The 26,482-nt window shown below is 47.1% G+C and overlaps 1 protein-coding gene across 2 annotated transcripts in view; it reads right to left on the bottom strand.

The window, feature by feature from the left end:
* NUP85 (nucleoporin 85) overlaps window positions 1-14,815 on the bottom strand; it is a 40,334-nt gene extending 25,519 nt beyond the window's left edge. The window contains exons 1-3 of one of the 2 annotated variants that reach the window (XM_021670897.2): window positions 14,647-14,807; window positions 4,759-4,852; window positions 11-173 (exon numbers count right to left, since the gene is read on the bottom strand). In XM_021670897.2, the coding sequence (XP_021526572.1) occupies window positions 11-173; window positions 4,759-4,852; window positions 14,647-14,679 (290 nt within the window). In that variant the 5' untranslated portion in view covers window positions 14,680-14,807. Of the gene's footprint in view, window positions 1-10; window positions 174-4,758; window positions 4,853-14,646 lie in introns of both variants that reach the window. The other variant, XM_064369272.1, reaches the window with a different exon arrangement.
* Window positions 14,816-26,482: the final 11,667 nt, after the last annotated feature.

Consider the following 26,482-nt stretch of genomic DNA (forward strand, 5'->3'; position numbering starts at 1 on the left):
ACCAACTTACTGAGATTTTCTGGATTTTCCAGTCAATTCTTCTTCAATTCTCTGGAGGCCCACAAAGATTCCATGAGATTCATTGAAGAGTTTTCTCAATACTTGAGAGTAAACATCTACGTCCTTCCGGATGATATAGATAAAGGGGCAACTTGGCACCATCTCCGATTTTTCTGAAACAAAACAGAAACAAAAAATTTAACATTTATTATGATCATCCCCAAAAGTGAATCCACTCTAAAAAAAAATTTTTTTTTTTTTTTTTGAGGGAAGCTTCACTCTTACTGCTCAGGCTGGAGTGCAATGGCAAAATCTCCACTGACTGCACCCTCCACCAACTGGGTTCAAGCAATTCTCCAGCCTCAGCCTCTGGAGTAGCTGGGATTACAGACACTCGCCACCACGCCCGGCTAATTTCTGTATTTTTAGTAGGGATGGGGTTTTGCCATTTTGGCCAGGTTGGACTCAAACTTTGACCTCAGGTGATCCACCCACCTTGGTCTCCCAAAGCGCTGAGATTACAGGCGTTAAGCCACCAAAGCTGGCCAAAACTTTTTTTTTTTTGGAGATTGAGTCTCACTCTGTCATCTAGGCTGGAGTGCAGTGCCATGATCTTGGCTCGCTGCCACCTCCGCCTCCAGGGTTCAAGTGACTCTCCTGCCTCAGCCTCCTGAGTAACTGAGACTATCAGGCATATGCCACCACATCTAGATAATTTTGTTATTTTTTTTTCTTTTTTTGAGACAAAGTCTCTCTCTGTCGCCCAGGCTGGAGTGCAATGGTGCTGTCTGGCTCACTATAACCTCCACCTCCTGTGTTCAAGCGATACTGTCTCAGCCTCCCAAATAGCTGGAAACTATAGGCGCATGACACCATACCTGGCTAATTTTTGTATTTTTAGTAGAGACGGGATTTCACTATGTTGGCCAGGCTGACTCCTGACCTCGTGATCCATCCACCTCGGCTTCCCAAAGTGCTGGATTTTTTTTTTTTTTTGAGATGGAGTTTCGCTCTTGTTACCCAGACTAGAGTGCAATGGCACAATCTCGGCTCACCGCAACCTCTGCCTCCTGGGTTCAAGCAATTCTCCTGCCTCAGCCTCCCGAGTAGCTGGGACTACAGGCGTGCACCACCATGCCCAGCTAATTTTTGTATTTTTACTAGAGACAGGGTTTCACCTTGTTGACCAGGATGGTCTCGATCTCTTGACCTCGTGATCCACCTGCCTCGGTCTCCCAAACTGCTGGGATTATAGGCGTGAGCCACCGCGCTCGGCCCAATGCTGGAATTTTTGTATTTTTAGTAAAGATGGAGTTTCACCATGTTGGCCAGGCTGGTCTCGAACTCCTGACCTCAGGTGATCCGGCTGCCTCAGCCTCCCAAATTGCTGCGATTACAGATGTGAGCCACCTCGCCTAGCCGCAAAGTAAATATTGCTATTTATTTACTTATTTATTTTATCTTATTTTTTGAGATGGAGTCTTTCTCTGTCACCTCGGCTGAACTGCAGTGGTGCAATCTTGGCTCATTGCAACCACTGCCTCCTGGGTTCAAGCGATTCTCCTGCCTCAGCCTCCTGAGTAGCTGGGATTACAGGCGTGTACCACCATGCCAGACTAATTTTTTGTCTTTTTAGTAACTTGGGGTTTCACCATATTAGCCAGGATGGTCCTGATCTCCTGACTTCATGATCCGCCTGCCTCGGCCTCCCAAAGTGCTGGAATTACAAGTGTGAGCCACCATGCCTGCATTGTTTTTCTTTTTTTTTTTTTTTATTTTTCAGGCATATTCCAGCGAGCATGTTTTTCATATTACTTTTATAGTATCATTACTCCAAGGCAAAAAATCACAAATTGCCTAAGGGCTGGGAGTGGTGGGAGGCCGAGGCCGGTAGATCACCTGAGGTCAGGAGTTCAAGACCAGGCCTGGCCTACATGGTGAAACCCTGTCTCTATTAAAAATACAAAAATTAGCCAGGTATGGTGGCGAATGCCTATAGTCCCAGCTACTTGGAGGCTAAAGCATGAGAATCGCTTGAACCCAAGAGGTGGAGTTTGCAGTGAGACAAGATCACACCACTGTACTTCAGCCTGGGCAACAGAGCAAGACTCCATCTCAAAAAATAAATAAATAAAATTGACTAAGCCAGCCAGGTGCCATGGCTCATACCTGTAATCCCAACACTTTGCAAGGCCATGGCAGGGTAGGATTGCTTGAGGCCAAGATTGTTCAAGACTACCTTGGCCAACATGGCAATATCCCGTCCACGAATTTTTTTTTTTTTTGAGATGGAGTCTCGCTCTGTCGCCAGACTGGAGTGCAGTGGCAGGATCTCACTCATTGCAATGTCTACCTCCCGGGTTCAAGCTATTCTCCTGCCTCAGCCTCCTGAGTACCTGGGACTACAGGCATGCGCCACCACGCCCAGCTAATTTTTGTATTTTTAGTAGAGATGGGGTTTTACCATATTGGCCAGGATGGTCTCGATCTCTTGACCTTATGATCTGCCTGCCTTGGTCTCCGAAGTGCTAGGATTACAGGTGTGAGCCACCGTGCCCAGCCACTGTCCCTAAACATTAAAGAAAAAAAACTGACTGAGCAGGCATGGTGGCCCATGCCTGTAGACCTTGCTACTTGGGAGACTGAGGAAGGAGGATCATTTGAGCCTCAGGAGTTTGAGGCTACAATGAGTCATGATCCTACCACTGCACTCAGGCCTGGGTGAGAAAGTGAGAGCCCATCTCAAAAAAACTTATAAAAATAAATTGTATATGAAAAAAGTTGACTAAATTATTTTGCAAACACAATGAAAGGCTCTACTATGACAAATTATAAACCACCAACTCATGGGAATTTCTTCTTTTTTTTTAGATCAAGATTTGCTCTCGTTGCCCAGGCTCGAGTGCAATGGCCAATCTCCGTTCACAGCAAACCCCGGCACCCGGGTTCAAGCAATTCTCCTGCCTCAGCCTTCAGAGTAGCTGAGATTACAGGCATGTGCCATCACGGCTAATTTTGTATTTTTAGTAGAGATGGGGTTTCTCCATGTTGGTCAGGCTGGTCTCGAACTCCCAACCTCAGGTGATCCACCCACCTCAGCCTCCCAAAGTGCTGGGATTACAGGCGTGAGCCACTGTGCCCGGCTGACCTCGCATCTTTTTTTAAAAAAAGAAAAACAGAAGAATACTTTCCTTGTGCTTCCAACAATGTAGGTCAAACTAGAAATGCTGATCGACTTTCTCATTCAAGATGAAAAGAGGCCATTTGAACATATTCACAGAACATGCTCTTCTGAGCAACACCCCTTTGGCAGATTCTATTTGTCTGCGAAGCTTGGGCTCTTTAATATCCACATATCCCAAAATAATTTAGCAACAGAAGAGACATAAAATCAACTATAAAATCAAGGAAACTACATCACTTAAAAGTTATATAAACTGCACTTTGGGAGGCCAAGGCGGATGGATCACAAGGTCAAGAGATCGAGACCATTCTGGCCAACACGGTGAAACCCCACCTATTAAAAATACAAAAAAATTGGCTGGGCGTGGTGGTGCACGCCTGTGGTCCCAGCTACTAGGGAGGCTGAGGCGGAAGAATCACTTGAACCCAGGAGGCGGAGGTTGCAGTGAGCCAAGATTGCATCACTGCACTCCAGCCTGGTTACAGAGCAAGACTCCGTCTCAAAAAAAAAAAAAAATTATGTAAACTGGACCAGGCTCAGTGGCTCACGCCTGTAATCCCAGTACTTGGGGAGGCCAAGGTAGGAGGATCACTTGAACCCAGGAATTTGAGGCCAGCCTGGGCAACACAATGAAACCCCATCTCTACAAAAAAATACCAAAAAAGAATTAGACAGGTATGGTAGTACTCGCCTATACTCCCAGCTACTAGGAAGGCTGAGATGGGAAGATCCCTTAAGCTCACCCGGTCCAGGCTGCACTGAGCCGTGATCACATCACTGCACTCCAGCCTGTTTTATCTTTTGACTGGAGGGAGGCTGAATCAGGAAAAGAAAAAGATTCATATCCAATAGCTGATACAACTTAGGAAAATCAAGCCACAGACAAGCCATGTCACTCTCCAGCTCCATCTGTACCTTGGATGCTACAGCTCAGCTCAGCCTACAGAATTATTATTCCGTTAAATCCATGCTGTGGACACAAAAGTGACGGCCAAGCATCTGAAAGGTTTCGCAATAAGGGAGCTACTGACAGGAATTTGGTCACTTTGGACAAGAAAAAGGGATAAAAAGCTTGACATTTTAAATGTGAAGAAAATTTTTCATGAAGACGATTGTTAATTTTTTTCCAGGATTCAACATCTTCAAGATTTCAAAAATCAATGAAAATCTAAAATAGCTAACATGTCAAAAATAAAAATGCTGAAATGCAGCAGGATTGCTTGAGGCCAGGTGTGTGAAACCAGCCTAGACAACAAAACGAGACTCCCATCTCTACAAAGAAAAAAAACTTAGCCAGGTCTGGTAGCATGGTGACCTGTAGTCCCAGCTACTAAGACGAGTGAGGCAGGAGATCGCTTGAGCCCAGGAGGTAGAGGCTGCAGTGAGCCATGATCACACTGTACTCCAGCCTGGGTGACACAACAAAACGCTGTTGTGTCAAAGGAAAGAAAATTAAAACAGTACAAAATAAATTCAACCGTTTCAGTCCACAGCTAGTCAAATCTGGGGTAATAAACAGAAAAACCACCAAATGTCCCAAGATGGATAATTTCGAAGAAAAAAAAAAAACCTACCTTTTTTGTTGAAGGAGGTTTCACACACCAGCATTTCCCCTGGACCCCAGTCAAAACACATTTGGTGCTTCCTGGAATTCACACCTGGAATCAACTAGTAAAAAATAAGACAAAGAAATCTAAAATGAACAACATTCTTCTGACTGAAGTCGTTCTATTCTTTTTTTGAGACAACGTCTCACGGTGTCTCCCAGCCTGGAGTACAGTGGCACAATCTCGGCTCGCCTGCTACAGTCTCTACCTCCTGAGTTCAAGGGATTTTCCTGCCTCAACCTCCAGAGTTGCTAGGACTATAGGCATGTGCCACCACACCTGGCTATTTTTTGTATCTGTAGTAGAGATGGAGTTTCACCATATTGCCCAGCTGGTCACAAACTCCTGAGCTCAACTGATCCGTCCACCTCAGCCTCCCAAAATGCTAGGACTATAGGCAGAAGTCACCATGCCCTGGCACCTATTCTTACTGCCATCTTTCAAGCCTTTCAATTGACTTGCAACTATAGTATGTCCTGTATTAAGTTCTATGGAAACTGTGACTTTCAGCTAAACCCTAAAGGAAGACACTTTGAAACACTGTAAGCAAAACACTTTTTTTTTTTTGAGACAGAGTCTCGTTCTGTAGCCCAGGCTGGAGTGCAGTGGCAGGATCTCGGCTCACTGCAACCTCTGCCTCTAGGGTCCCAGTTCAAGCAATTCTCCTGCCTCAGCCTCCAGAGTATCTGGGATTACAGGCATGCGCCACCTCGCCCAGCCATTTTTTTTTTTTTTTTTTTTTTTAAGATGGAGTTTCGCTCTTGTTGCCCAGGCTGGAATGCAATGGTGCAATCTTGACTCACTGCAACCTCCGCCTCCAGGGTTCAAGTGATTCTCCTGCCTCAGCCTCCTGAGTAGCTGGGATTACAGGCATGTGCCATCACACTCGGCTAATTTTGAAGTTTAGTAGAGACAAGGTTTCCCCATGTTGGTCAGGCTGGTCTTGAATTCCTGATCTCAGGTGATCCACCTGCCTTGGCCTCCTAAAGTGCTGGGATTACAGGCGTGAGCCATGGCACCCTGCTGAAAAACACTTTAAGTAAAGAGCACAGCTGGTCCTCTAGTAACATTGTATCCTTCAACAACATTTCCTCATAACACAGATAAGAAATATTCATTTTGGGCCGGGCGTGATGTCTCACACCTGTAATCCAGCACTTTGGGAGGCTAAGGTGGGCAGATCATCCAAGGTCAGGAGTTCGAGACAAGCCTGGCCAACATGGTGAAACCCCGTCTCTACTAATAAAATACAAAAATTAGCCTGGCATGGTGGCACGCACCTGTAATCCCACCTACCCAGGAGGCTGAGGCAGGAGAATCACTTGAACCGTGGAGGCAGAGATTGCAGTGAGCCGAGACTGCACCACTGCACTCCAGCCTGGGCAACAAGAAAGTCCATCTAAAAAAAAAAGAAAGAAAAAATCATTTTGTTAGGCTGAGCCGGTAGCTACACCTCTGATCCTAGCACTTGGGAGGCTTAGGCAGGAGGATCACCCAAAAGTCAGGAGCTCTAGACCAGCCTGGCCAACATGGTGAAACCCCATCTCTATTGAAAATATGAAAAAATTAGCCAGGCATGGTGGCACACCACTGTAATCCCAGGTACTCGGGAGGCTGAGGCAGGAGAATCGCTCAAACCTGGGAGGCAGAGGTTACAGTGAGCCGAGATCAAGCCACTGCACTCCAGCCTGGGGGCCAAGAGTGAAACTCCATCTCAAAAAAAAAAAAAAAGGAAAAGAAAAATTCATTTTTTATACATCATTTCACTTAAAGTCACCGTTTCCAAGAACCTATCCATAACTTTAAGTAAGGACTTGCTGTAATCCTGGAAATAAGTAGTCATGAAAGTTATTAAGTAGTGATCTGTGCCTCAGATCTGTAATCCCAGACCTGCCTGGGCAACACAGGGAGAACCCATTTCTACAAAAAATACAAAAATTAGCCAGGCATACCTGTGGTCTCAGCTACTCCAGTGGCTGAGACAGGAGGATGGTATGAGCCTGCCAGGTCAAGGCTGCAGTAAGCCATGATGGCGCCACTGCACTCCAGCCTGGTCAACAGAGCAAAACCCTGTCATTCACTTATTCACTGATTCATTCATAAGTGAATGTACTGATCTATGTGCACAGTTGTGTGTGGTTGAGATCAGCCCGGTCTGTTGGACCACTAACAATCCCTGAATAAGCAAGTGAGCTTTGCTAGGCTCCTCAACCCAGCCTGCCATCTCTCAAGTACTAATGAACAGGCAATGTATACCCTAATCAATTCTTATAATTTAGTGATCTGTGGTTCAGAAAAATAAAGTCAAAATATAAAAAATAATAATAACTGAACCATTAATCACTGCAAAAAGACAGAGGCCTTGAATCCTACAGCTTCTGTGCCATCTATATAGTGGTGATAAATTTTTCTCTCTAACTCTCAATCCTTTGAACCCCAGCTTCACACATCCAACTGCCTAACGCTCACTGCTGTAGGCTACCCAACCTATAGTGTTATATCTATAACATCAACAGCCAAAACAAAACTCTTGATGCCCATCCTCATCCTCAAACTTCAGCCCACACTGGTACTGGGACAAAGTCTTCCCCAACTGTTAGGAGCAATACTTCACTCTTCCTTTTCTCAACCACCCCCATCTAATCTAGTAAATCCTGTTCTACTTTGAAATAAGCCTGAATTTGACCACTTACCACCTCCATCAATATAATCCAACCCACCATCATCAACCCTTCTCTGGACCACAACAACAGCATGACTCTTGCATATGGGTATCATCTGCCCTGTCAACAGATGAACGCTCACAAGGGCAGGAGACTCCAGGACACAGTTGGCACTCTATTAATATTTTTGGCAGACAATAAATTTGCATGGCACTAGTATGGTCTCAAGACAAGTGCATAAGTGCATTCAGTTCTTTTTTTTTTTTTTTGAGACAGAGTCTCACTCTGTTGCCCAGGCTGGAGTGCAATGGTGCAATCTGGACTCACTGCAACCTCCGCCTCCCAGGTTCAAGCGAATTCTCCTGCCTCAGCCTCCCAAGTAGCTGGGACTACAGGCACACGCCACTGTGCCCAGCAAATTTTTGTATCTTTAATAGAGACAGGGTTTCACCATGTTAGCCAGGATGGTCTCCATCTCCTGACCTCGTGATATGCCCGCCTCAGCCTCCTAAAGTGCCAGGATTACAGGCGTGAGCCACTGTGCCCGGCCAACCATATTCAGTTCTTAAGAAGGCCTACCGACGTCATTTGCCAACAAAGCAATGCTTATTGGACCATTTTTCTGTTCTGGGCTCTAGAATGCACATTTGGCTTAGCATTTCTTCACTTTTCTGAAGAAAAGTGAAGCCAGAAAAGTGAGGAAATGCTAAGCCAAATGTGTATACACAGAAAAGGATCTGGCTTAACCAACTCTTTTTTTTTTAAGACGGCGTCAGCAGGGTAAGGCCTGGTTAGTACTTGGATGGGAGACCTCCTGGGAATGCTGGGTGCTGTAGGCTTTTTAAAAATATAAATAAATAAATAAAAATTTTTAAAAAGACAGGGTCTTGCTCTGTCACCCAGGCTGGAATGCAGTGGCGTGATCTCAGCTCACTGCAACATGCACCTCCAGGGTTCAAGCCATTCTCCTACCACAGACTCCCAAGTAGCTGGGACTACAGGCATGTGCCACAACACCCAGCTAATTTTTGGCATTTTTAGTAGAGATGGGGTTTTTGTCATGTTGGCTAGGCTTGTCTCAAACTCCTGGGGTCAAGTGATCTGCCCGCCTCAGCCTCTCAAAGTGCTGGGATTACAGGTGTGAGCCACTGTACCCAGCCAACTCTTAATAGATGATAAGCCAGGCAAGGGGAAAGCATTGTACGCAATGGCACTGGAACAACTGAATATCCACATGCAAAAAACGAACTTCACGTCACACACAAAAATTAATTAAAAATGAATCAAGGCTAACGCCCTTTTCGGCCTTAGCCCACCTGCACCTAGGTGAAAAAAAAAAAATGAATCAAAAGGCTGGGCCCAGTGGTTCATGCCTGTAATCCCAGCACTTTGGGAGGCAGAGGTGGGTGGATCACCTGAGGTTAACAGTTCAAGGCCAGCCTGGCCAACATGGTGAAACCCTGTCTCTACTAAAAATACAAAATTAGCTGGGTGTGGTAGCACACGCCTGTAGTCCCAGCTACTCCTGAGGCTGAGGCAGGAGAATCGTTAGAACCTGGGAGGCAGAGGCTGCAGTGAGCCGAGATCGGCGCCACTGCACTCCAGCCTGGGTGACAGAGCAAGACTCCATCTCAAAAAAAATTTTTTTTAATATATAGTTTTAATATATTTAAACACTCTACAGATGTAAGCTTCATAAAGAGTAACAAACCTACATGAACTGCAACTTAAGACCCCATGTCTCATTTTGTCTAGTTAGCTTTGAAATGACCCCTATTTCCAACTTTTGATTTTGTCATCGCTACTTTACAATCTGATGACTCTTAACTGAAACTGTAGGCATCTCAACTTTCTAAAAAGCAAAAACTCAAGGCTGGATAACTTACAGTTTACTGGGACCTAGAGGTTACCAAGAACTAAGAGATATAGAACTCTGAAAGCCTATAATGGCTAGGTATTTCACCTAGTTAGAAAGGTCAGGAAAGGCTTTCCTGAGAAAAGAGCTTGCTAGAACTTGCATTTGTACAATAAGCAGGAGACTGTGAAGAAAAAACAGAATTTGGAGACTCCAAACTTACTACGCTAAAGGGAAAGTTAAGCTAGGGAATTGTCACTGGGTGCGGTGGCTCACACCTGTAATCCCAGCACTTTGGGAGGCCGAGGCGGGTGGATCACAAGGTCAAGAGATCGAGACCATCCTGGTCAACAAGGTGAAACCCCATCTCTACTAAAAATACAAAAAATTAGCTGGGCATGGTGGTGCGTGCCTGTAATCCCAGCTACTCAGGAGGCTGAGGAAGGAGAATTGCCTGAAACCAGGAGGCGGAGGTTGTGGTGAGCCGAGATCGCGCCATTGCACTCCAGCCTGGGTAACAAGAGTGAAACTCCGTCTCAAAAAAAAAAAAAAAGCTAGGGAATTGTATCACACAATATTGCCTTCCTTTTGTTCCTAGAGGGCTATAATTTCAAACCCTATGTCACAGCTTCATCCATAAGCCAGTTTCCCACTTTAGAAGGCCACATATCTCCCCAGATAGCCTCCCTAACAAATTGCTCACAAGGAATTTCCTTGTGAGCCTCAACATTTTTCAGGAGAAACATCCCCCTATAAACTAGTCCTAAAAATGAGGTCTGTTGATTCTCACCCTGACGTCAACTACCAGCTTATCTTCAGAAGTACGAGACCAGAAATCGGCCAGACGCGGTGGCTCACACCTGTAATCCCAGCACTTTGGGAGGCTGAGGTAGGCAGATCACAAAGTCAGGAGTTAAAGACCAGCCTGGTCAACATGGTGAAACCCCGTCCCAACTAAAAATACAAAAAAAAAAAAAAAAAATTAGCTGGGCATGGTGGCACATGCCTGTAATCTCAGCTACTCAGGAGGCTGAGTCAGGAGAATTGCTTGAACAGCAGAGGTGGCAGAGAGCTGAGATCGCACCAATGCACTCCAGCCTAAGCAATAGAGCAAGACTCTGTCCCAAAAAAAAAAAAAGAAAAAGAAAAGAAAAGAAATCATCCCTCTACCTACCCTAAGATGAATGCATAAATGTTTTGTCTACTCCCTCTTTTCACAGGTAAAATGCAAATTTACTGAGGCTAATCAGAGACTCACAAGAATGTAACCATTTGCCTCCCCACTGCCTGGCCTCCCTTTTTTTCCCCCTCCTGCTAGCTCCTTCCTTTTTTTTTTTTTTTAAGAGATGGGGTTTCACCATGTTGGCCAGGCTGGTCTTGAACTTCTGACCTCATGATCCACCTATCTCGGCCTCCCAAAGTGCTGGGATTACAGGCGTGAGCCACCGCACCCGGCCGCTCCTTCCTCTTTAACTAATGATGTTCCCAAAACTATCTTTGGTAAAAGCACAAGTCACACATTCTCCTGTGACCTGTGTTTTTTCCTGGTTGGATCCTCAACCTTAGCTAAATAAACCTTTACTGATTGAGACTTGCCTCAGTCACTTTTCGGTTAACAAGAAAAAGAGGGAAGAGAAGAGCATTCCAAGTAGCGAAAACAGTAGATATCTCCTACATAAAGCCCATGAGTTTCTGTATACACATCACAGATTATCCGCATTTGACATACTCTCTTCAAAGTTGAAATGGAATTGAATGCACAGCGATAAAATAGGAACAGCCTCTGTAAGGTCTTTTAGGCTGACTGACGGCGCCATGGACGCCATGTTAACCTCTGTGACTCCAGATGAGTTCCTGGAAAATCTGAAATAACTGGAAGACCATGAAAAGAGGAAGAAACGATCAACCCCTTTGAGACATTCTCTATTGTTCCTTATTCCCGCCCAATTGATAAGGCCATTGGACTTTGTAACCAACCTTAAGGTCAACCTGGACTCTGCACCCTACAACCTCCTCCCAGCTTCCAAACCTACGACCCTGTCTCAGCTTGCAAAAAGCCTGCCCTAAACTGTAACTTTCCACTGCTGACCCCAAACCTATAAAACCAACTCCTCTCCCACCGCCTTTCACTGACTCTCTTTTCAGACTCAGCCTGCCCACACCCAGGTGAATAAACAGCCATGTTGCTCACACACTAAGCCTGTTTGGGTGGGGGCGGTCTCTTCATTCAGAGTGCATATTTTAACATTTGGTGCCAGAAACCTGGGATGGGGGAACTCCTACAGGAGACCAAACCCCCGTCCTGTTCTCCTTGTGCTCCCTCCGTGGAGAGACCTGCCTATGACCTAGGTTCATCAGACTAGCCCACAGATCTACTCACCATCCTCAGCTCAGGTAAGTGGTTTGCCTCAACTTTTCTCTTTAGCCCTTCTCGCTACCTGTCAAGCTTTGTCTCCTCTCAGTTTCATTTTTCTCTCCCTTTCAGTGGAGACAAGAAAGACAGGACTTTCTGTGAGGTTCATGACCAGAAAAAAATCCTACGTAGGTCATGGAACTGGGAAGACAGTCTTCCATCAGTGACTCATCACTGCGGAGACATCTGCTCTGGTCACTCACTCGCACTCACAGGTGATGGATCAACACGGGGACGCGCCCTTTGACCGATTCACCCCAGGTTCAGACCAAGATTTAGTCTGAGACGCCTGCTAAAATGCTTGGTCACGCATTCACTTTCCTTGTCTCTGCCGCTCTTGTCTTTTATTTTTTATTTTTTCCGCCGCTCTTCTTAAACTATGGGCAACCTCCTACCCTCCATTCCTCCCTCCTCTCCCTTAGCCTACGTTCTAAAAAACCTCAAACTTCTCCGGCTATCACCTGACCTAAAACCTAAGCATCTTATTTTCTTCTGCAATACTGCTTGACCACAATATAAATTGGACAATGGCTCTAAATGGCCAGAAAATGGTACCTTCAATTTCTCTATCCTACAGGATCTAGACAACTTTTGTAGTAAAATGGGCAAATTCCCTACGTCCAGGCATTTTTTTTTTACATATCAATCTCTCCCTAATCTCTGTTCTCAATGCAACCCATCCCAAATTTTCCTTCTCTCCCTTCCATCTGCCCCTCCTGCCTCTGCCAGCAACCTAGAATCCTCCTTGCCCATCGGCCCTTCCGTCCTTTCTCCTCCCTGCCTGTCGGAACCAGGCCCTAATCCAGGACCTAAGCCCAACCCCCAGAGCCTTCCTCCTCTTCCTCTGCCCACAACCCATTTCCTTATGCCCCTCCTGTCACCTCCCCACCTCATAAGTGCTCCAGCTTGCAGTTTAGTCCTGTGGCTACCTCCTCCACCCCTGCCTGACAATTCCCTCTTCGAGAGGTGGCTGGAGCTAAAGGCATAGTTAGGGTGCACGTTCCTTTCTCTTCATCCCACCTTTCCCAAATCAGCCAATGGTTAGGCTCTTTTACATCAGATCCTCCAATAATCAACCCAGGCCTGTAATCTCACCTGGAGTGACTTAAATGTCATCCTTACTTCTACTCTCACCCCTGAAGAATGTTTGATATGCATTTTATCACCCAATGAGTCCCTGACATTACAAAAAGCCACAGAAATTAAAATCTGGCCCTCAAACCCCACAAGAGAATTAATCAACCTCACCTTTAAGGTGTTCAAAACAGGGAAAAAGCTACCCAGCGGCAGCGTATTTCAGAATTACAAATGCTTGCCTCCGCTGTAAGACAGACCACAGCCACTTCTTCGGCTCACAGAAGTTTCAGACCGCCAAACCCACAGCGTCCAGAACCTCCTTCCCCAAAGCCTTGCTTCAAATGCCGATAACCTGGCCACTGAGCCAAGGAATGCCCGAAGCCCGCGATTTTTTTTTTTTTTTTTTTTTTTTTGAGACACAATCTCGCTCTGTCACCAGTCTGGAGTGCAGTGGCGGGATCTCGGCTCACTGCAACCTCCGCCTGCTGGGTTCAAGCAATTCTCCTGCCTCAGCCTCCCAAGCAGCTGGGACTATAGGCGCGCGCCACCATGCCCAGTTAATTTTTGTATTTAAGTAGAGACGGAGTTTCACCATATTGGCCAGGATGGTCTGGATCTCTTGACCTCGTGATCCATCCGCCTCGGCCTCCCAACCGGGATTCTTCCTAAGCCATGTCCCGTCTGTGTGGGACCCCAGTGGAGGTCGGACTGCCGGACTCAAACTGCTGTCTTTAAGGCTCCAGGAGCCCAACCCGGTAGCCCTCAGGCTGACTCTTTGCCTGATCTCCTTGGCTTGGTGGCTGAAGACTGATGCTGCCTGAACATCTCAGAGGCTCCCTGGACCATCACAAACACCGCGCTTCGAGTAACTGGTGGAGGGTAAGTCCATCCCCTTCTTAATCAACCCGGAGCCACCCACTCCACACTGCCTTCTTTTCAAGAACCTGTCTCCTTGGCCTCCGTAACTGTTGTGGGAATTGACGGCAAGGTCTCCAGGCCTCTCAAAACTCCCCAAGTCTGGTGTCAATTAGGCCAGCACTCCTTTCCATATTCTTTCCTAATCATTCTCACTTGTCCAGTTTCCCTGTTAGGCCAAGATATCCTAGCAAAATTGTCTGCCTCTTTATTCCTGTGCTACAGCCACACCTCGGTGCCCTCCTCCCCAAACCCATACCTCCTGAATAGCTCCTCTTATGTCCCCCTACCTTAACCCTAGGGTGCAGGACACCACCTCCCCATCCGTTGCTACAAGTCACTCTAACTTTCCACTGCCCACCCCAAACCTATAAAACCAACTCCTATCTCACCGCCCTTCGCTGACTCTCTTTTCGGATTCAGCCCGCCCGCACCTAGGTGAATAAACAGCCATGTTGCTCACACAAAGTCTGTTTGGGTGTATCTTCATTCAAAGCGCACGTTTTAACAGTCTCCCCAGAGAATAAATACGTTCAATAAACCTTAGACCACACAGGCAGAAGCTCAATGTGCCGCCATGCAAAGCTTAACATGGCTAGAAGAAAAAAATCAATACCTCTGCTTGGGCTGAACCCACTTTAATGCCCAAGAGGAAAAGCGAGGGAAGTAGAAAGGCCAGGAAGACAAAGGAGGGAAAGGGATGGAGTGGGACCTTCGGGGCCAGGGCTTGTGACTGGTAGCAGAAACCCTGCGACCACTGCAATTCGAGGGCGGGCACCTCGTTAACACTGCGACCTTCCAACAGTGGCAACTGAGCCGAGGGTGGGGGACGAGCGCCTCGCGGCCTGGAGGGAAGCAGACAAGCCTGAACTAACGAAGAGACGCAGTTCTGGAGTCGCAAGGACGAATAAGCCTTTTCGGGGCGCCCTTACAGTGACTGTTGGCTCGCCATCAAGCTCCTCCATAGCGCTACACTCCAGCCTCCTGGAAGTCGCCCGACCGCCAATGCTTCCCGCTCAGGCCTCCCGCTCAGAGCTGGCTGAGAGAGGACCCCATTTGGCGCCTCCTGCAGCGCCTGCAAGCCCAAACCCTCAGTGCTGCGGGGTCCTCTCCTCTCAGCCACGGCCACACGTCTGTGGTCCTCTGAGCGCGTCCTTCCTTCCTGGCCTCGACAGCACGTCAGGGAAAAGAGCGCCGAGGGCAGACTGCATTCACGGTGCCGCGCTCACAGGATCAGGCGGCACCGCGGACAGCCCTGCGCCGGGCGGAAAGAAGGCCCCCGGAGACGGCGGGAGGGCCGGGAGGACCCTGGGGCCGGAGACGGTGCGACTGCGCGTGCGTGAGCTGGGGCTGCGGCACTTGTGGGAACTCGTGCAGCGCTGAGGCCCCAGTGAGCGTGCAAGCTCTACCAACTCTGGGAGTCCTCGCCCCATCCTGATCTCCACTTTAATGTCGTCGCAGCTGCTTGTCCAAACCCCGACAGTCAAACGGATTTGTGCTGGAAAGCAATCGCTGCCACTCCCACACTAGAACACACACAAGAAGCACCCGGACAAAATCGATACCACTGAAGGCCGGGCGCGGTGGCTCACTCCTCTAATCTCAGCACTCTGGCAGGCCGAGGTGGGCGGATCACTGGAGGTCAGGGGTTCGAGACCAGCCTGGCCAACATGAAGAAACCTCGTCTCTACTTAGAATACAGGCCAGGCCCAGTGGCTCACGCCTGTACTCCTAGCACGTTGGGAGGTCTAGGTGGGCAGATTACGTGAGGTCCGGGACTTCGAGACCAGCCTGACCAACATGAAGAAACCCTGTCTCTACTAAAAATACAGATTAGCCGGGCATGGTGGCATGCCTGTAATCCCAGCTACCCGGGAGGCTGAGGCAGGAGAATCGCTTGAATCCGAGAGGTGGAGGTTGCAGTGAGCCAAGATCTCAACACTGCACTCCAGCCTGGGCAACACAGTGAGACTCCGTCTCAAAAAAACAAATCTTAGTGCTATACTTCCTTGATTATTTTTCTTTTAAAGCTGACAAAATGCCATTTGAAGATAATAAAAGTACTTAGATTGGCTGACCAAGAGCTAGGTAACATTGAGGAAAATGTATTGGCAATATTCTTTGGTCTAAGACTGATATATACCAGTCGTTTTACCCAATCATTCAAATAAGCTTATTAATAGAATGGTGAAAAAGGAAAACTACAGCTAACAGAGCTATCCTTGTTCTATATATTGACTACATATACTATATATGGACCTTTTCCTTCCTCAACCTCTCTATAGATTTCTAAGAATAAGGTTTTGATGAAATCGTTTATGTATCCTTTTTCAGATAATCCTAATGGAATACCATTGGAAAAACAATTTGCTTACAAATTATTTTTCTCTTTCCGCTCCTCCACCAGTGGCTCCTTCCCCTCTCTTTTCCTCCTCCTCTCTCTAGAGTGGTTGATTTAACTCTCAAATTGTATTTAACTCTGGAAAAGTTTTCAATTATGGCAGGCGATACTCCAACTTGAGGTATAATAGAAACTTATTAAGAGAAAAAGAGCAAAGTATTTCTAGAATTAAAAATCATCTAAAACAAAGCATATCTGTTGCACAAGAATCAAACCAGAAATCATTTTTAAGTCACTCCAAAGTCAGGCTTAGAATCCATCTCAGATCGGCTGGGCACAGCAGCTCATGCTGGTAATCCCAGCATTTTGGAAGACTGAGGCCAGTGGATCACTCAAAGTGAGGAGGAGATCGAGGCCAGCAAGCCTGACCAACATGAAACTCTGTCTGTACTAAAAATACAAAATTAGCCAGGCGTGGTGGCCCATGCCTGTAATCCCAGCTATTTGGGAGGCTAAGGGAGAATTGCTTGAACCCTGGAGGCAAAGGGTGCAGTGAGCTGAGATTGCACCACAGCACTCCAGCCTTGGTGACAAGAGCGAAACTGTCTCAAAAAAGAATCCATCTCAGATCAAGCCAGAGGAAATGTGCTGAAGATGTGGCGTTAAGTCTTTTTTGTGTGTGAGACAGAGTCTTGCTCCGTCACCCAGGCTGGAGTGCAGTGGTGTGATCATGGCTCACTGCAACCTCTGCTTCCCAGGTTCAAGTGATTCTCCTGCCTGCCTCAGCCTCTTGAGTAGTAGTTGGTATTACAGGCATGTGCCACCACATCCAGCTAATTTTTGTGTTTTTAGTAGAGACTGGGGTTTCACCATATTGGCCAGGCTGGTCTCAAACTCCTGACCTTGTGATCCGCACACCTCGGCCTCCCAAAGTGCTGGGATTACAGGCATGAGCCATGGTTCCAGGCCTTTTTTTTTTTTCCCTTGAGACAGAGTCTCACTCTGCTGCCCAGGCTGGAGTACAGTGAGGCAATGTTGGCTCACTGCAACCTCCGCCTCCTGAGTTCAAGTGATTCTGCCTCAGCCTCCCAAGTAGCTAGGACTACAGGCACACACCACTACGCCTGGCTACTTTTTTGTTTTTTAGTAGAGACAGGGTTTCACCACATTGGTCAGGCTGGACTTGAACTCCTGACTTCAGGTGATCCACCCACCTCAGCCTCCCAAAGTGCTGGGATTACAGGTATGAGCCACTGCACCCGGGCTGGTAAAGTCTTAAGTGTATACATTTTAAGGCATCCTAATAAAATTAATGCTCCATAGTCTGCAAAGAAATAAATACACAATCATTTCAAGAGACATAATTATTTTGGAAAACAAGGTAGAAATCTACTGTCAGCAGCCACACAAATATTTATGTACTTTGAACCAGGAAGTCCTCTTTTGAAAATTTATTTCAAATAATTTAAAATACACAAGCAACATGAACTTTGGTGTCTGCTATGTATAACAAGAAAAAAAATTATCACCGGGCGCAGTGGCTCATGACTGTAATCCCAGCACTTTGGGAGGCAGAGGCAGATCACCCGAGGACGGGAGTAGAAGACTAGCCTGACCAACATGGAGAAACCCTGTCTCTACTAAAAATACAAAAATTAGCTGGGCGTGGTAGCATGTGCCTATAATCCCAGCTACTCAGGAGGCTAGGGCAGGAGAATTGCTTGAACCTGGGAGGGGGAGGTTGCAGTGAGCTGAGATTGTGCCACTGCACTCCAGCTTGGGTGACAGAGCTAGACTCCATCTCAAAAACAAAAGATAAGAAAAGTAAAGGTGGGCTGGGTGCAAGTGGCTCATACCTGTAGTCCCAGCACTTTGGGAGACTGAGGCAGGAGGATCTCTTGAGCCCAGAAGCTTGAGACCAGCCTGGACAACATAGTGAGACTTTTTCTCTACAAAAAATATAAATAAATAAATAAATAAGAAAAACAAAGAAAATCAAAAAATTAGCAGAGCATGGTGGCGCATGCTTGTGGTCCCAGCTACTTAGGAGGCTGAGGTTGGAGGATTGCTTGAGCCCAGGAGGTTGAGGCTACAGTGAGCCATGATGGTGTCACTACATTCCAGCCTGGGCCAAAAAGCGAGACTCTGTCTCAATAAAAAATAAAATAAAATTCAATTAAATTCAATTTTAAAAAATTTAATTAAGTCCAGGCAGGTGGCTCACGCCTGTAATCCCAGAATTTTGGGAGGCCAAGGTGGGCAGATCATGAGGTCGGGAGTTCAAGACTACCCTGGCCAACATGGTGAAACCCCATCTCTACTAAAAAAATACAAAAATTAGCCGGGTGTGGTGGTGCATGCCTGTAATCCCAGCTACTGGGGAGGCTGAGGCAGTAGAATCACTTGAACCCAGGAGGCAGAGGTTGGTGAGCCAAGATTGCACCACTGTACTCCAGCCTGGGCGACAGAGCAAGACTCTGTCTCAAAAAAACACAACAACCTTGGCCAGTCACAGTGGCTCACACCTGTAATCCCAGCACTTTGGGAGGCCGAGGTGGGCGGATCACAAGGTCAGGAGACTGAGACCATCCTGGCTAACATGGTGAAACCCCGTCTCTACTAAAAATACAAAAAATTAGCTGGGCATGGTGGCGTGCACCTGTAGTCCCAGCTACTCCGGAGGCTGAGGCAGGAGAATCGCTTGAACCCAGGAGGCAGAGGTTGCAGTGAGCAGAGAGATCTCACCACTGAACTCCAGCCTGGGCGGCAGAGCAAGACTCTGTCCAAAAAAAAAAAAAAAAATGGCCGGGCGCGGTGGCTCAAGCCTGTAATCCCAGCACTTTGGGAGGCCGAGGCGGGTGGATCACAAGGTCAAGAGATCGAGACCATCCTGGCTAACATGGTGAAACCCCGTCTCTACTAAAAATACAAAAATTAGCTGGGCGTGGTGGTCGCACGCCTGTAGTCCCAGCTACTCGGGAGGCTGAGGCAGAAGAATTGCTTGAACCCGGGAGGCGGAGGTTGCAGTGAGCCGAGATTGTGCCACTGCACTCCAGCCTGGAGCCTGGCGATGGAATGAGACTCTTGTCTCAAAAAAAAAAAAAAAAATTAACTAAAAATAAAATTCGGGCCAGGCGCGGTGGCTCACGCCTATAATCCCAGCACTTTGGGAGGCCGAGGCGTGTGGATCATGAGGTTAAGAGATCGAGACCATCCTGGTCAACATGATGAAACCCCATCTCGCAGGGCGCGGTGGCTCAAGCCTGTAATCCCAGTATTTTGGGAAGCTGAAGCGGGCGGATCACGAGGTCAAGAGATCGAGACCCTGGTGAAACCCCGTCTCTACTAAAAAAATACAAAAATTAGCTGGGCGTGGTGGCGCGCATCTGTGGTCCCAGCTACTCAGGAGGCTGAGGCAGAAGAATTGCTTGAACCCGGGAAGTGGAGGTTGCAGTGAGCCGAGATCGCGCCACTGCACTCCAGCCTGGCATCTGGCAACAGAGCGAGACTCTGTCTCAAAAAAAAAAAAAAAAAAAGAAAGAAAGAAACCCCGTCTCTAATAAAAATACAAAAATTAGCTGGGCATGGTGGCGCATGCCTGTAGTCCCAGCTACTCGGGAGGCTGAGGCAGGAGAATTGCTTGAACCCAGGAGACGGATGTTGCGGTGAGCCGAGATCGTGCCATTGCACTCCAGCCTGGGTAATCAGAGAGAAACTCCATCTCAAAAAAATATAAAATAAAATAAAATAAAATTCAATTAATATATGTATTTTGCCTACTAAAATTACAAATATTTAAAAAAAAAGAAAAAGAAAAAGGCCGGGGGCAGTGGCTTAGGCCTGTAATCCCAGCACTTCGGGAGGCGGAGGCGGGCGGATCACGAGGTCAGGAGATGAAGACCATCCTGGCCAACATGGTGAAACCTCGTCTCAAAAAAATAAATAAATAAAATAAAGTAAAATAAATTAAAAATACAAAAATTAGCTGGGTATGGTGGCGGGCGCCTGTCATTCCAGCTACTCAGGAGGCTGAGGCAGAAGCATTCCTTGAATACAGGAGGCAGAAGTTAATAGAGAGCCAAGATCACTCCACTGTACTCCAGCCTAGGCTACAATGTGAGACTCTGTCTCAAAAAAAAAAAGAAAAAGCCAAGGTATTGAGGGTGGAATTTTCCACTTGTAACATCAAGTTGGCACTCAAAAAGTTTTGGAATTTGGAATATTTCCCATTTCAGAGTTTCATATTAGAGATACTAAGTCTGTAGTAGGTTCTTGGCATTCACTAGGGGTATAATTAATCTTGGGTCAAAAAGAAAAAAAAATCTTGGGTCCCATCTTTTTGCCATGACACAGGTAGAAAGGGTTTCTGTTTTTTTTTTGAGACAGGGTCTCTCTCTCTTTATTACTCAGGTTGGAGTGCAGTGGCCTGATCTTGGCTCAATGCAACCTCCAGCTACCAGTTCAAGGAATTCTCCTGCCTCAGCCTCCCAAGTAGCTGGGTTTACAGGTGCCTGCCACCACACTTGGCTAATTTTTATATTTCTAGTAGAGACATGGTTTCACCATATTGGCCACGCTGGTCTCAAACTCCTGGCCTTCCAGTGATCCGCCCACCTCAGCCTCCCAAAGTGCTGGGATCACAGGCATGAGCCACTGCACTGGGCCTTTTTTTTTTTTTTTTTTGACAAGAGTCTTGCACTGTCACCTGGACTGGAGTGCAGTGACATGATCTTGGATCACTGCAAACTCTGCCTCTTGGGTTCAAGTGATTCTCCTGCCTCAGCCTCCCAAGTAGCTGGGATTACAGGCGCACACCACGCCCGGCCAATTTTTTGTATTTTTAATAGAAACAGGGTTTCATCATGTTAGCCAGGTTGGTCTCGAACTCCTGACCTCAGATGATCCACCTGCCTTAGCCTGCCAAAGTGCTGGGATTACAGATGTGATCCACCGTGCTTGGCCTTTTTTTTTTTTTTTTTTTTTTGAGATGCAGTTTCGCTCTTGTTAGCCAGACTGGAGTGCAATGGCACGATCTCAGCTCACCACAACCTCCGCCTCCTGGGTTCAGGCAATTCTCCTGCCTCAGCCTCCCGAGTAGCTGGGATTACAGGCATGCACCACCGTGCCCAGCTAATTTTTGTATTTTTCGTAGAGAAGGGGTTTCACCATATTGACCAGGATGGTCTCGATCTCTTGACCTCGTGATCCACCCGCCTCGGCCTCCCAAAGTGCTGGGATTACAGGCGTGAGCCACCACGCCCAGCCTTTTTTTTTTTTTAATTACTTTATGTTTTTTTATAAATGGCATCTCTCTCTGTTGCCCAGGCTGGAGTGCAGTGGCACGATCTCGGCTCACTGCAACCTCTTCTTCCCATTTTCCCAGGTTCAAGCGAGTCTCCTGCCTCAGCCTCCCAAGTAGATGAGACTACAGGCACACACCACCATGCTGAGCTAAATTTTGTGTTTTTAATAAAGACAAGGTTTCACCATGTTGGGCAGGCTGGTCTTAAACTCCTGACCTCAAATGATCTCCCACCCCAGCATTCCAAAGTGCTGGAATTACAGGTGTGAGCCCCAAACCCCAGCCAATAGGGTTTCTACAGTATCATCACAATTCTGCCTCCAGACTTCCTGCAGTATTGAGGAATTCAGGGTTTTTTTTGTTTTGTTTTCTTGAGACAGGGTCTCACTGTCACCCAGACTGGAGTGCAGTGGCAGGATCTCGGCTCACCACAACCTCTACCTCCCAGGCTCAAATGATTCTCCCGGCTCAGCCTCTCAAGTAACTGGGATTACAGGCATGCACCACTACTGCCTGGCTAATTTTTTTTCTTTTTTTTTTTTTTAGACAGAGTTTTGCTCTTGTTGCCCAGGCTGGAGTGCAATGGCATGATCTTGGGTCACTGTAACCTCTACCACCTGACTTCAAGCAATTCTCTTGGCTCAGCCTTCCCAGTAGCTGGGATTACAGGCATATGCCAACATGCTAGGCTAATTTTTATATTTTTGGTAGAGATGGGGTTTCATCGTGTTGCCCAGGCAGGTCTCGAACTCCTGACCTCAAGTGAGCCACCTGCCTCAGCCTCCCAAGGTGCTGGGATTACAGGTGTAAGCCACTACACCTGGCACTTACTCTATTTCTTTCTTTCTTTTTTCTATGAGACGGAGTTTCACTCTTGTTGCCCAGGCTGGAATCTAACGGCTTCATCTCAGCTCACTGCAACCTCTGCCTCCCAGGTTCAAGAGATTCTCTTGCCTCAGCCTCCCGAGGAGCTGGGATTAGAGGCATGTACCACCACGCCCGGCTAATTTTGTATTTTTAGTAGAAATGGGGTTTCTCCACATTGGTCAAGCTGGTCTCAAACTCCCACCCTCAGGTGATCCACCCGCCTCACCCTCCAAAGGTGCCGATTACAGGCTCGAGCTACCGTGCCTGGCCCTACTATGTATTTCCAACACTAATTATTCGTTGGGTTTTTTTTTTTTTTTTTGAGATGTGGTCTTGCTCTATTGTCCAGTTTGGACTGCAGCCTTGACCTCTTGGGTCAAGCAATCCTCTAGCTTCCCAAAGTGCTGGGACTACACTATAGGTGTGAGCCACTTCATCTGGCCTCTAACACCATTTTGCTTCTTTGTTCGGTCTCACTGTCACTCAGGCTAGAGTTGAGTGGTATGATCACAGCTTACTGTCTGTGCTCAAGCAATCCTCCTCTCTCAGCCTCCAGAGTAGCTGGGACTACAGGCATGTACACCCAGGCCTTTTCTTTTATTCTTCATAGAGACAGGCTCTCACTATGTTCACTAGGCTGGTCTCAAACTCCTGAGCTCAAACAATCCTCCCAATTCAGCTTCCCCAAAGTTGTGGGATTACACAGGTGAGCCACCATACCCAGCCACTAACACAAATTATAGATATCATTAGGTTCCCAGAGGAATTATTAGGCCTTTCTTACCCAAGTTTCTAGTTCACCGATAATGGTAAAAAATGCTCATTAAAAACTCTCTCCTCATTAATTATTGTACTTGCCTAGTAGGACCCAAAACCTGTGCTTGCTGCTGGGAATAAAAGTGTGACAAAACAGACCTCCTCCTCTGTGCAACTTCTATTCTGCTGGAGGAGACAAAAAAAAAAAAAATTTAGGCCGGGAGCAGTGGCTCACGCCTATAATCCCAGCACTTTGGGAGGCCGGGGAGGGCAGATCACGAGGTCAGGAGTTCGAGACCAGCCTGACCAACATGGTGAAACCTGTCTCTACTAAAACTACAAAAATTAGCCAAGCATGGTGGCATATGTCTGTAATCCCAGCTACTCTGGAAGCTGAGGCAGGAGAATGGCTTGAACCCAGGAGGCAGAGGTTGCAGTGAGCCGAGATCACACCACTGCACTCCAGCCTGGACAACAGAGTGACTCCATCTCAATAAAAAAAAAAAAAAACTTAGATCACAACAACTTGATTGGTGCTCCTGGTTCTATTCCAGGATTTTTTTTCCCTTTGGTATGTTTTCTCTTTGTGGCTTTCCACAGCAGCCTTGGTGCAATTCTACAATAATTGAGCACCAGGCTCTGAGTCAAAAGGTCTAAGATCCATACTGGCTCTGCCACTTTAAGCTGGGTGACCAAGTTATCCAACCTCTGTCTCGCTTTTTTCATCTGTAAAATGGAGATAATTATAATAAAGGCTTTGTGAGGATTAAGAGTTTAGCCTAGAGTCCCACTTAATAATTACTCAGTTCTGGCCGGGTGCAGTGACTCATGCCTGTAATCCCAGCACTTTGGGAGGCCCAGGTGGGTGGATCACAAGGTCAGGAGTTTGAGACCAGCCTGGCCAACATGGCGAAACCCCGTCGATACTATAAATACAAAAATTAGCCAGACGTGGTGGCACACACCTGTCATCCCAGCTACTTGGGAGGCTGAGGCAGGAGAATTGCTTGAACCTGGGAGGCGGAGGCTGCAGTGAGCCGAGACTGTGCCATTGCACTCCAGCCTGGGCGACAAGAGCAAGACTCCATCTCAAAAAAGAAAAAAATTACTCAGTTCTGGGTGACAGGTGTGGTGGTGTGTGCCTGTAGTTCCAGCTAATCCACTCTAACCTCCTCCAGAGGTTACAGGGAGGTATGATCACTGCACTTTAGCCTGGGCAACAAAGCAAAAAAACCTGTCTCTTAAAAAACAATAAAGTTACTCAGTTAATATCTGCCAGTTATTTTTTCCATGTATACCTCTCCTTGCCCAGACGACTTTTGAACTCCTGGCATCAAGTGACCCTCCTTCCTCAGCCTCTCAAAGTTTCGGGATTACAGGTGTAAACTATCTTCCTTGTACTTTCTTTTTTTTCTATTATTATTATTATTTTATTTTTATTATTACTATTCTTTTAAAGACGGGGTTTCAAGGCCGGGCGCGGTGGCTCAAGCCTGTAATCCCAGCACTTTGGGAGGCCGAGGCGGGTGGATCACGAGGTCAAGAGATCGAGACCATCCTTGTCAACATGGTGAAACCCCGTCTCTACTAAAAATACAAAAAATTAGCTGGGCATAGTGGCGCGTGCCTGTAATCCCAGCAACTCCAGAGGCTGAGACAGGAGAATTGCCTGAACCCAGGAGGCGGAGGTTGCGGTGAGCTGAGATCGCACCATTGCACTCCAGCCTGGGTAACAAGGGCGAAACTCCCTCTCAAAAAAAAAAAAAAAAAAAAAAAAAAAGACAGGGTTTCACCATGTTGGTCAGGCTGGTCTTGAACTCCCGACCTCAGGTGATCTGCCCGCCTTGGCCTCCAAAGTGCTTGGATTACAGGCATGAGCCACTACACCCGGCCTCTTGTACTTTCTTTTCCTTAAAAAAAAATATATTTTTGGGGGGGCCGTGCACAGATGCTTACACCTGTAATCCCAGCACTTTGGGAGGCCAAGGCAAGCAGATTACTTGAGGTCAGGCATTCCAGACCAGTCTGGCTGACATGGTGAAACCCCTTATCTACTAAAAATATGAAAATTAGCCAGGCACGGTGGTTCACACCTGTAATCCCAGCACTATTGGAGGCTGAGCCTAGTGGATTACTAGAGGTTGGGAGTTCATGACCAGCCCAGCCAACATGGTGAAACCACATCTCTACTAAAAATACAAAAAAATTAGCCAGGCATGGTGGCATGCGCCTGTAATCCCAGCTACTCGGGGGCTGAGGCTGGACAATTGCTTGAACCCAGGAAGTGAAGGTTGCAGTGAGTTGAGATCGTGCCATTGTACTCCAGCCTGGTAGAAAAAAAAAAAAAAAGAGTGAAACTCTGTCTTTTTCTTTTTTTTTGTTTTTGATATGGAGTCTCGCTCTGTCGCCAGGCTGGAGTGCAGTGACGAGATCTTGGCTCACTGAAACTTTCACTTCCTGGGTTCAAGCAATTCTCCCACCTCAACCCCTTAGTATCTGGGACTCGGGAGCTACTCGTGGGACTCACCATGCCCAGCTCATTTTTGTATTTTTAGTAGAGATGGGGTTTCACTATGTTGGCCAGGATGATCTCATCTCTTGACCTTGTGATCTGCCCATCTCGGCCTCCCAAAGTGCTGGGATTACAGGTGTGGCCACTGTGCCCAGCCGAAACTCTGCCTTTAAAAAAAAAAAAAGGCCGAGCACTGCAGCTCACGCCTGTAATCCTAGCACTTTGGGAGGCCGAGGCGGGCAGATCACCTGAGGTCAGGAGTTCGAGACCAGCCTGGCCAACATGGTGAAACTCTGTCCCTCTAAAAAAAAAAAAAAGTTGGGCATGGTGGCTCACATCTGTAATCCTAGCATTTTGGGAGGCTGAGGTAGGCGGATCACAAGGTAAGGAGTTCAAGACGAGCCTGGCTAACATAGTGAAACCCTGTCTCTACTAAAAATACAAAAAATTAGTCAGGCGTGGTGGCAGGCACATGTAATCCCAGCTACCTGGAAGGCTGAGGTAGGAGAATTATTTGAACCTGGGACGGGGAGGTTCCAGTGAGCGGAGATCACGCCTTTGCACTCCAGCCCAGGCAACAGTGCAAGATGCCATCTCAAGAAAAAAAAAATTAGCTGGTCATGGTGGCATATGCCTGTAATTCCAGCTACTCAAAAGGATGAGGTGAGTGAATCACTTGAACCCAGGTGGTGGAGGTTGCAGTGAGCCAAGATTGCACCATTGCACTCCAGCCTGGGCGACAGATTGAGACTCTGTCTCAAAAGAAATTTTTTTTTTCTCTCATTTACTTTTTTTTTGAGACAAAGCCTTGCTCTGTCACCCAGGCTGGGGTGCAATGGCACAGTCTGAGCTCACTGCGATGTCTGCCTCCTCAGTTCAAGCGATTCTCCTTCTTTAGCCTCATGAGAGCTGGGATTACAGCTACTAATTTGTTGGTCAGGCTGGTCTCGAACTCCTGACCTTGTGATCCACCTGTCTCGGGCTCCCTAA

This window comes from Aotus nancymaae, unplaced genomic scaffold, assembly GCF_030222135.1.
Source record: "Aotus nancymaae isolate 86718 unplaced genomic scaffold, 86718_ANA_hifiasm-v0.15.2.pri h1tg000089l, whole genome shotgun sequence".
NCBI classification, from domain to species: Eukaryota; Metazoa; Chordata; class Mammalia; order Primates; family Aotidae; genus Aotus; species Aotus nancymaae.